The following is a 14,002-nucleotide window of genomic DNA, read 5'->3' on the forward strand; positions in this document are numbered from 1 at the left end:
TCTCTCTCTCTCTCTCTGTCCTCCTTCGTCCCTTCTTCCCTCCCTCTCATTCTCTCTATCCTCGGACCTCTAAAGCTTCCGGACAATCACAGAAGAAGCCAGTGACTTCTACTTTTGCTGATGCCTTGACGAAAACCACGATCTCCCACTGCCATCTGCCTGCTCAAGCCTTGGCTTCTCTCGCAGGAAATGCAGCGTCTTGGTCTATGGACATAATAACATGGATGAAAATCGACAGTGTAAGGAAGAATTTATATTCTCCAATATCCCTCTTTTCATCTCTAGCAGGCTGTAAATATATCAAAAGTTAAAGGCTACTTTGGGGGCACCTGGCTGGCTCAGTTGGAAGAACACGTGATTCTTCATCTCAGACTTGTGAGTTTGAGCCCCACACTGGGTGTAGAGCTTGCTTAAAAATAAAGTCTTAAAAAATATATTAGAGCCTAGTTTTGTTAAAAGAAATCACTTTCCCAGCTGTAATCTCCATGCAAGAGGGAAGCAGGGAAGTACATTTGAACAGGAGGCTCCATGAGCTCTGAGGAGAGGGGGTTTCTACCCTACCCCACCCCTAACTTCCCTTCCTGCCCCTTCCCTATGGTAAGTGCCTCTCCCCACCCTCCCCCCAAAAACCCAGTAAAATGTACATATCCAATCTATCAATGAATAAAAGAGACTTCTTATAAACTCAAAACAATTTTAACAGGTGAATCATTCAACGGACAATAAAATTAAGAATTTTCAATAATTCAAACCTAGTGCCTTTAAAGAATGAAGAGTTTAACACAAACATGTTTCAGCAGCTTTACATTCATAATGCATGTCCGTAAACTACAGACACATTATAATTACAATTTTTTCTATAAACTCAACTAATAAATAAGCCTGAAAACACTAATATACACTGTATACACACGGCACATTTTCCTGCAATTCAGACTCAATATAAACTCAGACGGGACTCTCCCCATGATCTTTTCCTTAATGATGTATTATTACTATAACATAAGTCTGAAAAATAACTACCTTTTATGGAATTAGTTCAGTGAGCCAGTCACTAAACTAAGCACTAATTTAATTCTTATAATCAGCTGAGAGATGGTATTATTTCCTCATTTTACCAAAGAGGAATCTAAGATTTAGAGTTTAAAAAATTCCTCCCAAGTTATGGATAGTAGGTAGGAGATCTGGGATTTGAACCCAAGCCTGTCTGATTCATGAGTCTCTAATAGTATATTCCTCTATGCTCCTAGGTTTGAAGACTGAAGAGTTGGCAAGTTACAAACATGAAGGATGTGCAGAATTCGAACAGACTGTTTTCCAAAGTGCCACGGGACAATTCTGCTGATTTAGAGCTAAATTTATTCCCAGAGTCATTCAGTCTCTTTGCCCAAAAGAAAGGAAGATAAAATCGAAGCATATGTTAGAATTTAAGCCAAGCTATTATCTGTCCTCTTCGTACATTCTGAAAAGCTTGTCCACCAAAAGCAGATGCTAGGAATGAAGAGGAAGAAAACCAAAAGAGAGGGGAAGAATGTAAAATTAGGGAGCACGGAGACGGGGAAGAGCAAAATGAAAGGCGGGGAAAAAAAAGAAAGGTTAAAAGGAGAGAAATGGGAATGGAGTGGAGAAGAACACCCCAGATGTGCTGATCTGGGAAGTCCTTTGGAAAGTATGCCATGACCTCTGTGAGGAGGTCAAAGTGGGCTCGCCACAGGGTTTGCCAAAACCAAAGAAAGGGGAATGATTTTTCCTGACTTTTAACTGCAAAACCTAATTTCTTAAGGGATCCTTCATCTTTTAGCGAAACACTAGGAGTGTGGAAGTTCCCTAAATGATACTTGTGCACTTTAAACACTTCAGGAAGGCATGGGCCCTCCCCTGAACCACACTGGGCTGGGGCGGGGTGGGGGGGGTGCATTGCCCAAGTGAGGCAGGTCATTTAAAAAGTCCGAGGTCAGGGCACTTGCAAGGCTAAGGGGAGAAAAGCTGGTGCTTCCTGTTTCCCAGTGGAGCCATTTCCTGAAAGTTCTACACCCATGATCAGTCTGCTGCAAAGAATAAGCATGTTCTGTCCTCACAGAGACATAACCCAAATGTCGGCCTTAAAAGATGGAAGAGAGATTGGAGAGCAGATTTTCACCTCACAAATGTATGGCGAAAAGTTTTGTATAACACGCTCCAAATGACAGAAAAGGAACACTTGAGCTAATCCCCTTTTTCCAATAAATTTGCAATCTGTCAAATTACCCACAACTCTTTCCACTGCATGTCTTTTCGTGGATATCTGAAACGTTTTATTACAATTCTCTACTAAGAGGCCATGACAATATACTTTGAGTTCAATCTGAAGCAGGGAGGAGGGCAGTAAAAAAAAAAAAAGTTCTTGTGAAAACCTACATTCTCTGATACTACTTGGTGAGGCTTACACTCCCATAAATGAGAATCAACAAAGCTCATTACTTACTTTCCAAAAGAGTTAAATGCTACATTTTCCAAAGTCTCTTTTTTGTTTTATTAGGGGTTTTCTGATTCCAGAAAGTTAAAATAATATTCTTGGTCTCTCTGAAAATGTCACACGAAAATTTGTGCAAATATCTTTATCTATCTCTGGAGGGGGAAAAACAAAGTACTTAACACCAAGTTGAAAAAAAAAATTCTAAAAGATTAAAATGCTAAGTTAACACACACACACACACACACACACAGAGTAAAACTAATGAAAGAAATATTAAGAAGTATGTTTACAACCTTGGAGAGGAGAAGCCTTCCTAAGTAAGAAGTAAAGCTTAGATGAAAAAGATGGGCACATTTGCTTCTATAAAAAGGTAAATAAATCTTTTGTTTACCAATAGATGCTATTTTTTTAATGTTTATGTATTATTCTTTGAGGGAGAGAGAGAATGAGCAGGGGAGGGGCAGAGAGAGAAAGAGAGGATCCCAAGCAGGTTCTGCGCTGTGAGCACAGAGCCTGATGCAAGGCTCAAACTCATGAACCGTGAGATCATGACCTGAGCCAAAATCAGATGCTTAACTGACTGAGCCACCCAGGTGCCCCTACCAAAAGACACTCTTTAAAAAAGGCAAAGCCTACAAAAGCATTAGAGCAACCTATATAACCAATAAAAGATGAATTTATATAATGTATAAAGTAAGTCAGCAAATCAACCAGCAAAATAAACATTCCTTCTCATTGGTCACTGATGAAGACGTTTTACCTTGTTATTCATCACACTATCACTTTAACTGAATTGGCAAAAATATAAAAGATTGATAATATCTGATATAGATGAAAGTATAAACAAAGGATACCCTCACCTACTACTGGTGAGAGTATAGACTGACAAAGCATTTATGCAAGATAATCTATCAACATACAAAATACTCACAACTTTTCCCTCAGCAATCCACTCCAAGTATCAATCTTTATATGTAAGGCATTATTTGAAATACTTTGCTGAAAACGTGGCATAAATATAAACTTTAAAACATAACAACATAAACATTAAAAGGAGACAATAGGGGCACCTGGATGGCTCAGTCGGTTAAGCATCTGGTCTTGATTTCGGCTCCAGTCATGATCTCATGGTTCGTGAGATAGTGCCGTGTGTCAGGCTCTGTGCTGACAGCGCGGAGCCTGCTTGGGATTCTCACTCTCTCCCTCTCTCTCTGCCCCTCCCGCTCTCTCCCTCACTCTCTCAAAATAAATAAACTTAAAAAAAAAAAAAGGAGACAATAAGTCACAATTGGTCAGTAATAATAATCGTAACAATTACTACATGCCAGGAACTTTCCTGAGTGCAAATATACATACACTCAGGGTGTCTCACAATGACCCTATGAGGTGGGAGAGTGCCCCACAATTATTGCCCCATTCCAGAAGGAGATACTGAGGCCAGGGAGGATGAGAAAGTTGTTTAAAGTCACACAGCTTACACCTGGCAGAGGCAGGTTTCAGACCCAAGGAACCTGGCAGCAGACTACTCAGAAAGACTGAAACAGAACGCATGAGATACCCAGGAACTGATACAGAAAGATCCACAAGGCAAAGTGCTACCTTAAAACAGCTGCAGCCTTGGTTCGGGAGTAAAGTTTCTTTATTGCAACCAAAAATGAGTCTGTTTGATTATCTACCTACTGAGTGAAGCCACGGATTTCATTATTTACATAACATATGCATTCTGGATGGTTAAAGAAAGTTCTCCCTCGCAGTGGAAAGGGGAGTAAGAGAGGAGGGTCAAGTGCAATCCCACTTTTGGCTGCACATATTGCCAAACTGCTGGAAACTGTGAAAAACAAGAATGCATTCATGTGTTACTGTTATAATTTTTTAAAGCTATTTGTGTTTAAAAAAAAAAACAGTGGGGGTGCATATGGAAAACAGTTTGTCCTTCCAGATGTTTCTACAACTGCGCTTCTGGCTTGCGAACACATTTTTCTTTCTTTTAAAAAGTTGATCCAAATATCTGTTAGTCAACCTCCTCAACTTTACAGAACTGCTTTCAGTTCATAGAAAAGGCTTTAACCTTCACCCTCTCTAGCTTCAGTCCCACTATATGTTTATGACTATTTTTAAATAACCCAATTTGGGGCTGCTGTTGAAAGACCTTTAGAAGATCATGTATAAGAGGAAAGCTGGGGCGCCTGGGTGGCTCAGTCAGGTGAGCACCCGACTTGGGCTCAGGTCATGATCTCACAGTTTGTGGGTTCAAGCCCCGCATTGGGCTCTGTGCTGACTGCTTGCTCAGAGCCTGGCGCCCTGCTTCAGATTCTGTGTCTCCTTCTCTCTCTGCCCCTCCCCCACTCACGCTTTGTCTCACTCTGTTTCTCAAAAATAAGTAAATGTAAAAAAAAAAAAAAAAAGAGGAAAGCCAAGCCATGGACCTTGAAGCTGAAGTGAAGAGAGGCCGGCACTGCATTCTCACGGAGTGCAGCGTTTTGGTCAACTGCGAACTGGAAAAGATCTGCAGCTCACAGAGTAGGAATGAGGGCACATCAGCGGTTTACGTGCAAGGACAGGAGGCTGCAGACGAAATCTGCAGGCTGTCAACACGGAAGGAGAGAAAGGGCTTCCTCTTCCATTTCCTCCCGTGGGATCTCTTCGGCTCACTTGGATATATTTACTCTAGAAGGAGGAAGTACTGGTACTCAGGAAATAAATAGCTGTGTGGATTCCCTTCAGAAAATGCGAGGAACACAAAGTTGATGGTCACGACTCCCCCGCCAGGGTGGCAAATGCCACGGCCCCTCCACCCTTCTGGTTCTCTCCTATTTTTTCCAGGCCTGCACACCATCCATGCCACCAGGCCGGGCATCCAAAGTGGATGCTCTTGGAAAGCCTGGCAGCCCTTGTGCCCCCTGATGCTTGCATTTCCCCGTCCTGCACACTTTCCACATCTTCAGTGAAGAAAGGGAGCCAGGAAGCAATGTGAGAACTGAGCACGAGACCTGGTTACAACACGCTCCGGGTAAGAGCACCCGGAGGCCTGGTTGCCTGTTCCTTTGGCAACACGGGGGCTCTGGAAAAGTCCTGGAGTCCTGTTTCAGTGGAAACTGAAATTAAAATAAGTCAGAAGATCCTCAAGAAAAAAGGGATAAAATCATGCATCTATGTATAAGGGTATGGATACAGACATAGACATAGATCCATGTTAAGCACATGTATAAATAATCCCTATGCAGATGACCAAGCACTCACAGAGACCTTTATTCAGGGCTTCTGTGAATATGGGAACCAGTTATTCAACCAAAAAGCAATCGGATGGTGTAAAGACATAAAAATGAGCACAGAAAAACACACTGGGGTAAATTCTACTTCCTGACATTTTTATCGACAAAGGGCCAGTAGTCTATTGAACACTGGCAATAAGAAGCTTCAAATATATTCAGCATTAACGAAAGATAAATCCTAGGTTAGCGCCAAGACAGGAGCCACTCACTGTGAGGCCCTTCCGCCAGCTTCAAAGCTAGACAAAGACACATATTCTAAGGCCATACATTCAAAAGCAGAGAGGCAGAAATTGAAGAAGCTCGTGTGCAAAATGGAAAGCCATAGTGAACCCTCCACACTTAAACAACAATAATTGTTTAAAACAGAGTGTGAAGGGGCACCTGGGTGGCTCAGTCGATTAAGCGTCTGACTCTTAATTTCGGCTCAGGTCATGATCTCACAGTTCGTGAGTTTGAGCCCCACATAGGGCTCTGTGCTGACAGCAGGTAACCTGCTTGGGATTGTCTCTGCCTCTCTCTCTGCTCCTCCCCTGCTCACTCTCTTGCTCTCTCTCTCAAAATAAATAAACTTAAATAAAACAGTGTGTGAAAACCCACAAATCCTAAGAGAAAACCTAGCAAAGTAACCTCCTGTTTGGGGCCATTACTTATCTGGAACCATCAAGTAAAGGAGGGGGTGGGGAGGGGGGGACTTTGACCCCTTAAAAACTCAGAAAAGCTCTGAAATTTCTCTTTAACCATTCACATATGAGCGATCCTCCAAATATTAACTGTTTTCCAATTACTAAACTAAAGTGAATGGAGTTAACAATTCTCTGTGATCATTCATTCAGTCAATTAATACTTATTGAGTGCCAGTTTGGATGATGGACAAGACCACTACAAGCCGTGTAGAGCTCACAGTTAGGACTCCATGGGCAAGACAGCCCCCATCAGCCTTTGGTTGCAGTGAATGGACAGAACAGAGAATTAACCCTAGGAAGCTTCCAGTCACATAAACCCACCTCCGGAGAACATGCCACCACTCACTGGTTATATTCTAAAATCTAGATTGAACTCCCAGGTTTGGTATTTAGAGATCACCTTCCCGTGGAAGCAATGCCATCAATAACGCTTGGGTCCTCAGGTCAATCCAGAGGTTGGGTTTCCCTGTATTCTGCTGCAATGTGATTTAAAGAGGTTTCTGGTTACCCCAGGCCCTTCCAATCAACAGGCTTAAAGTATGGTTTATGATCCTGAGGCTGCTACTGTGATTGGAACGGTCGACACTGGAGCCTGAAGTCTGCAATGCCGGGATGGGCAAGAGGCCATAAATGCCTGGTGGGTGGGCGGGCTGCCACCCTGCTCACTCAATCTGTCTCCAGGACGAGGGAATGGGAACGGAGGTAGAATCCCCCGAAGGTGCTTATGAGGGCAAGAATTACATTTGGAATAGCTCATTTGCACATCACACAGAACGAAGGCATTGGTTCTGGCCAAGGCTATGCACATTTCACATCATCGTTACTGAGGAATCACCACTCACGCGTTTCCTGGTTATTTCAGGAGGTATGATTGTGGTTTTCCATTCTTCCCTTTTTAAGGCACACGATTTTTCAGCAGTGATCCCAGCACTCATAGCGTTTAAAGTACATTAACTTCTATTAATGTTTAAATACCACTTTTCATGCAGCTTCATTGGCCCTCATCTTCCCTTCTAGACCCCCCAAAATTATCAACTCAGAATCTGACTAGTAAAACAATAACTTCAGCTCAGGCCCTTTGTGTTCAAACCATGGCACGGATAGATGTGAGGTTAAAAATAGAAAAAGAAGCTATTCTAAATAAGACCATGAGTCTCCAAGACACTTTTCTTTAAAACAATTTTCTTTATGTTTGGAAATAAGGGAGTGAAACATACGACATCGCAGCTACTGCCTGAAGGAAGTCATTTACTGGCTCTGGGACAAGGTTCAGCAAGATCTTTCTTACAATTCATTAGGGATACCCTTAGGTTATACATGTTCGGGAAATGTAGGTGCTTTCGCAGTAATCATCCCGAATTATCCAAATAAAAATACTGTTTCAGTCTTCGTTCTGGAGTCTCTATATGAAATATAATGTTCTCTGAAACAAATGTCTACCCTTTACTCTCCTCCATCACTGCACCTCAGAGTATGTGAACGTTTACAGATCATCGTGTCAGTTGTTCTCCTTCACACAGAGCTGGGATGGGGTGCCTCCTGAATACTGTCCCTAGGGTTTCCAGAGCTTTTGTGCGGCTCCCTGTAGAACCTAGACAAATTTTCTCTCTGAAGAGCCCATGAGATGAAAGATCTCAAACTAAAGCCTCAAGATGTGGGAAGTATGGTGCTCGTATCTGACTCTCTCCAGTAAAATCCCTGCTTGGAGACATCCACTCCAAATGCCTCTAAGGAAACAGAGCACCTGATCAGAATGAGGAAAACAAAATGCCACAGTGGCTGGCTGAAATGCAGAGAAGAGCAGCCTAGCCTGGACCTAGGTGCCAACTGAACACAGGGACCCAGGAAGGTCTGCAAAGCAATGCCCCTCCCCCCATCTTGTCCCACAGAAGGTGCTAGCCCACGTTGATCTCATAGAACGGTGATTCCCCAGGAATGCTTGTGCCACAGCAGTACCGGGGTCCCATGGAAACTGTTAGAAATGCCAGGTTTCAGGCCCACCTCAGACCTATTAAATCAGAAACTCTCGGGGTGGCCCAGAAATCTGTGTTTTCACAAGCCCTCTAGGACTTGTGGATACAAAGTCAAGTGTGTAGGAGCACCTGGATGGCTCAGTTGGTTAAGCGCCTGACTCTTGATCAGCTCAGGTCATGATCTCTGGGTTCCTGAGTTCAGGATTCTCTCTCTCTCTCCCTGCACCCACCGGTGCTCGTGCCTGTGAGTGCACGTCCTCTCTCTTTCTCTCTCTCTCTCTCAAAATAAATAATTTTTTTAAACCACAAATATTAAAAAAAAAAAAAAGTCAAGTTTGTAAACCACCATTACAGGACTAATTAAAATCACCATAGTATGGTCTCTCTTCCAGGCCTTATTTATAATTGGAGAATGAGAGATCTTTTCCTCCTCCAAAAGAAATGTCAAGAAATCAGCAGGTCAAGGAATGTCACGAGGAGATTTGGGGGCTTTTCAAGGCCCAATTTACCACCACTCCTCCCTGTTCATTTCAGCTTTAGGGATTTTGATCATGGACACCAACAGAGGGAGAGGACAGAACGTCAGAAATGGATCCACTCCACCCCAGAGCCAGGTATATGCTGGATGGCCTGCTGCTACATAAACATCACTTCCAAATAAGTAAGGAACACGAACAGTAATTGTAATGAACCATACAGATCAAGAAAACCCGCCACATTGTCTCCAACAAAACAAAGCCACCACTAAACCTTCACAGCTTTCCCAAGCTAGTGGCCATTTATGAGAGACCACACAAAATTCAACAATAACATGTTAGTCCATACATAAGTTTAAACTTCAGAGCAAATGCTTTTCAATCACTAAAACTCTTGGCTACTTATAGAAAAAGAACATTTTAACAAATTTTTCCCCTAAAATGAATTTTCAATCCTCTGATAGAGACCCATGGTCTATTCTTCGGCAACACAGCCACGGATTTTTTAATCGAGCGCTAGGAATCTTTCCATTAAAAAAAAAAAAAAAAAAAAACCTCATTCACAAAGCTTCAGAGTACAGCCACAGGTTGTTCGGATTTTGCTTCCCAACACAGTTCAAATCTCAGAAGATGAGACTTTATAAAAGCAGCAGCGACAACAAAAAGCATTCCACAGAAGGTCTAGAAGTCAACTGTAGAGCAGAAAGGACCTTTCTGCACAAAATACGTGTCTGTAACTGGCCTACGGCCACCAAGCCTCTCCTGCCTTTCTGAAGCCAAAGGAAAACTCAGGCACTATTCGCCTATATCATTATTAGTCACTTGATACTCAGGAAACCAGTTCTGTGTCTTCTGGGACAACTGTCCTCATTGCAAAGTGGGTACTGCTGGGTAATCAACATTATTTTGCTCTGCCTTGATTTGTAGTATCATATCCTCGTTGCTATTTTTTCAGCCTTAAAACCCAGTCATCGTAAATCTAGCTGCTTCTCTCTTTAGTGGTAATTAGCATTAGTCATAAGCCAAAAAATGATTCCACATAAGAAATAAAATAAACACAACCCTTCTTACCTTTCATGCCAAACTTGGAGTGTCTTGCCAACTTCAGCAGAAACAGCATCACCAGCAGACAAAATCCCACCACAGACGCAATGACCACCACAGCATAGACCTAGAGGAAAGGAAGGGAGGGCCGTTATGACCTTGCTCATTTGGTTCCTTACATCCAGATGATGGTGATAATGACGATGACAAGTTCATATTTGCTACTTGTCCTGCCAGGAACCTTGTGTCTACCAACTCCCTTATTCCTCAACAACCCTACAATGGAATATGTAGGTCTTATTACTATCCTTACTTTACAAATGAGAAAATATAAGTTAAAGCTTATAAAAATATCAGTGTAATTGATATTATGGAGACATAGAGATACATTACTCTCTCCCCATCTGCCTATCCTCCTACCTGCCTTACCTGAAGAGAGAAGACAAAGTATATGAAATTTGAATGACAAACTACTGTTATTTCTGAAGCGATGAAAGATACAGTGGGGTTCATTTTGCTATGCTCTCTACCATTGTGCATGTCAGAAAGTTGTCCGTAACAAACAGATTTTTTTTTTCTAAGTTGGCTGTTGTGGCTCTTAGAAACCAGAGTCCCCTGGAGCTGTGACTAGGCCCAGAAGGGAGCAGGAGGGGCCCCTGCCGGTGAGTTTATTTGTGAAAGCTCATTAAGTTGCAGACTTATGATTTGCACACATTTGTGCATGTACGATAGAGGTCAATACAAAGTTTTTTTAAGCCTAAAAACATAATTCTAACACGTAGATTATACAAGTAGAGAGAGTAGTTGCAGATGTACGTGAATCCTGCCACCACCCGAAGCGAGATCACAGAGGCACAAGTGTGTAATGTTAATGAAGTACATATTAACATTTGAGAAACCAAGATAGAAGCAGGACGATGCATCTCCTTCCATTCCTGCTGCTCACCCCAAGGTCCTGCTCCCATGAAAAGTGTGACTTTCTAAACCAGGAAGTGGCCAATTTTGGCTGTAAAGGGTCAGACAGTAAATGCTTTAGGCTTTGGGGGCCATAGAGTCTCTTTTGCAACCTTTCAACTGTGCCGGTATCCAGTGAAAGCACCCATAGACAACATGTAAGCAAATGGGCATGCCTGGGTGCCAATAAAACTTTATTTACAAAAACATATGACTGTAGTTTACAGACTCCTTTTCTAACCTGTCTTGGGGGTCCACACTTAACTAAATGCTTAAGCTTCTTTGTGGCATTTAATCTGCATAATAATCCTTAAGAAAGATACTATTATCTCCATCAGTGGTAATCACTGATGCTGTTTACCAAACATTTCTGTTTCTCCCTGTGCTTCTCTTTGGAGGATTCACTGCCTGGCTTCCTCGTGGTAAGCTGGGTACACGTGACCAGTTCTGGCCAATGAGGTAAGACTTGCATCCCTGACAGTGGAGGATTCCACTGCTACTGTGAGATCTTAGACTGAGGCAGTGCTTCTCAACCAGGGATAATGCTGCGCCCAGGGGACATCTGTCGATTTGGGATCGTCACAAGTGGGGGAGGGTGCTGCTAGCATCTAGTGGGTCAAGACCAGGGATGCTGCTAAACATCCCATAATGCCTAACAGCCCCCACAACAAAGAGCCATAATAATAACGGCATAATGCCAAGGCCGACAACCCTGCTCTCACTGCTTCTTTCTCTGGGCCTTCATAAATGCTAACTTTCCAAAAGTAGCTTCCTGTCCACCTAGTCTTAGAATGAGGACAAGGCTGACAGAACTCCCAGTGAATACACACAATGAAGCAAGAAAAGAACGTTTGCTGTCTGAAGCCACCAAGATTTGGGGATTTTTGTTACTGCAGAGCTTATGCTGACTGATGTACCCACCTCAGAGTGAGAGGCAGTACAGAGTAGAGATTAGGAATATGAGTTCCTCGTGAGTTTAAAATTTAGATTCACCACTTATTAGGTGCTTGGCCTCAGGATTACTTAATCTCTAAGCATCTCACGCTCTTCTTGTGTGAAACAGGGAATATAATCACACTACCTAGCAGGTTCTTTAAATCCGTAGTGAGTTAATGCAGATAACGGGTTTGGAACAGAGTCCACCACAATAGATAAGAAACTGATTTGGCTATGATGATGATAAAACAGGTTTATAAAAAATTAAATATGCCACCCAAGATCACATCTTCCAAGCTTGGGATTCGAATTGAAGTCTGTCCAAGTATAAAACCTATGATTTATCCATGATTTACTCTTTATACTATTTCTCCAAAACACATGGCTGAGAGGGAAGGCAGGATAATCAAAACACATGGCTAATCCTCCCATGACACCTTCTCTGATGTCATATGGGGACAGCGTTAAAGAAGGCACAGGAAAGAGCATGTGCCAAGGCCTTGGCCAGAATGGAACAAAGGTGTGAGCATTCTCTCCTCTGGCACTGTGGTTGTAAGTGGCTCTCCCACAGAACACCTCTGCGAGTGTCTGCGTGCAGACTTAACTCTGTCTCTGCAGCCCACATACAAACAGAACGGCTCTGATTCCTAAAAGCTTAATTATGGATCAACGTGCTCTAACTAAGACTATTTCCCTCAAACGTACCTAATGATTTGGGGTGTTTTTTACATGTTCATTTTATTTTTGAGAGAGCATGAGCTGGGGAGGGGCAGAGAGAGAGGGAACAGGGGATCCAAAGTGGGCTCCTGCTGCTGACGGCAGGCAGCGAGCCCATCAAGGGGCTCAAACTCAGGAACTGTGAGATCACGGCCTGAGCCAAAGTCAGATGCTCAACGAACTGAGCCACCTGGCGCCCCCGGGGTGGGTTTTTCATCTTTATTTCTAACTATCATTTTCATGGGAAAGAGCTCATAGTATTATAGCTCTAAGTTTCTCTTATTATTAAATTTCAAACTTCTACAGCTAGAAGGGGAATAACTGCAAAAACAAGTTCAAATCCTATTTTAAAGATAAGGAAATGGGGATGGACAGATGTTAGGGGACTTGCCCTATGTCCCCCCAACCTCTCTGTGGGACCACAGACAGTCTCTGACCCACTTTGGAAAGTACTTGACTGGCATGCAGAAGACTTGGCCCCTATGTTCATAGGGCACTTTGCCTTTACCAGCTATGAGAGGTAACAGATGCTTCGCTTCCGCAAGCCTCCATTTCATTTGTACGTGGGGATAATAGTACCTACCCTGACTTCTCTATTTTGTTACAGAGTGTTTAAGTCAACCTGGAAAACGGGAATGGGTTCTACTGCTGGGAATCAGTTAGTGATCTACTAGCAACTATTTAAACCTACTGAAGCAACTCTAAATGCAAAGACTCCTTTAATAAACAAAGGATCCCATGACAATGAGAAGAACTGTTTTCCCAACAATGAATTGTTTGATGAAGTTTCATGTACCATGCGTATGTTGGGATGCGGGTGGTCTTTATGTGGGAGACAAGTAGGGGTAAATGTATTTGTTTGTTTAGTTGGCTGGTTAGTTGTTTGGTTGGCTGGCTGGTTTGCGGACTGGTTGGTCGGTTGGTTGTTTGGTTGGTTAGTTGATTGGTTGGTTGATTGGTTGGTTAGTTGCTTTTTATCTGAGGGTATCTCTCAGCATAGAACAAGGGGTCATTCCACTCAAAAAATCCAGCAAGGTGCATGAGGAGCACTTGTTGCACCAGAAAGGAGAGTGTCTGAGGCTGTCTTCCAAACGCTCTAACACCTTTAACTTTTCTATCAGTTCCCTGACTCTGAAACTCTCCTAATCTAACAATCCTCCCTGTGATCAGGGACTGTTCATGTATCAAATAACTGATCAACATTTAATTTTTACATTTTCTTTAAAGTCTATAAAGCATTTTCTTGCATCTCTCATATAGATTTCCAGGGACCTCAGGTGGACCTGTAATGTACCAACTTTCAACAAAGATGACTTTCACTGATTTTGCCTTCCAGCGGCCCTACTGTGGACAGTTCAGCCATCACTGAGATATGCCAAATAGGGGCTTAAATTTCTCATTTTCGTCTCAAAAGAGAAAACTGAAGTTGACACGTAATTTTTGGTAACTGGGAGACATACATACCTGTGGGGCTAACACACACTCCTTGGAT

General features: G+C 42.7%; 1 protein-coding gene across 2 annotated transcripts in view; it reads right to left on the minus strand.

The window, feature by feature from the left end:
- The window catches only part of NTRK2 (neurotrophic receptor tyrosine kinase 2), a 332,930-nt gene that overhangs the window by 248,782 nt on the left and 70,146 nt on the right, over window positions 1-14,002 (minus strand). For both annotated transcript variants that reach the window (XM_047831133.1, XM_047831134.1), the window contains exon 13: window positions 9,931-10,030. In XM_047831133.1, the coding sequence (XP_047687089.1) occupies window positions 9,931-10,030 (100 nt within the window). The remainder of the gene's footprint in view (window positions 1-9,930; window positions 10,031-14,002) is intronic.

The sequence above is a fragment of the Prionailurus viverrinus genome, chromosome D4, assembly GCF_022837055.1.
Source record: "Prionailurus viverrinus isolate Anna chromosome D4, UM_Priviv_1.0, whole genome shotgun sequence".
NCBI classification, from domain to species: Eukaryota; Metazoa; Chordata; class Mammalia; order Carnivora; family Felidae; genus Prionailurus; species Prionailurus viverrinus.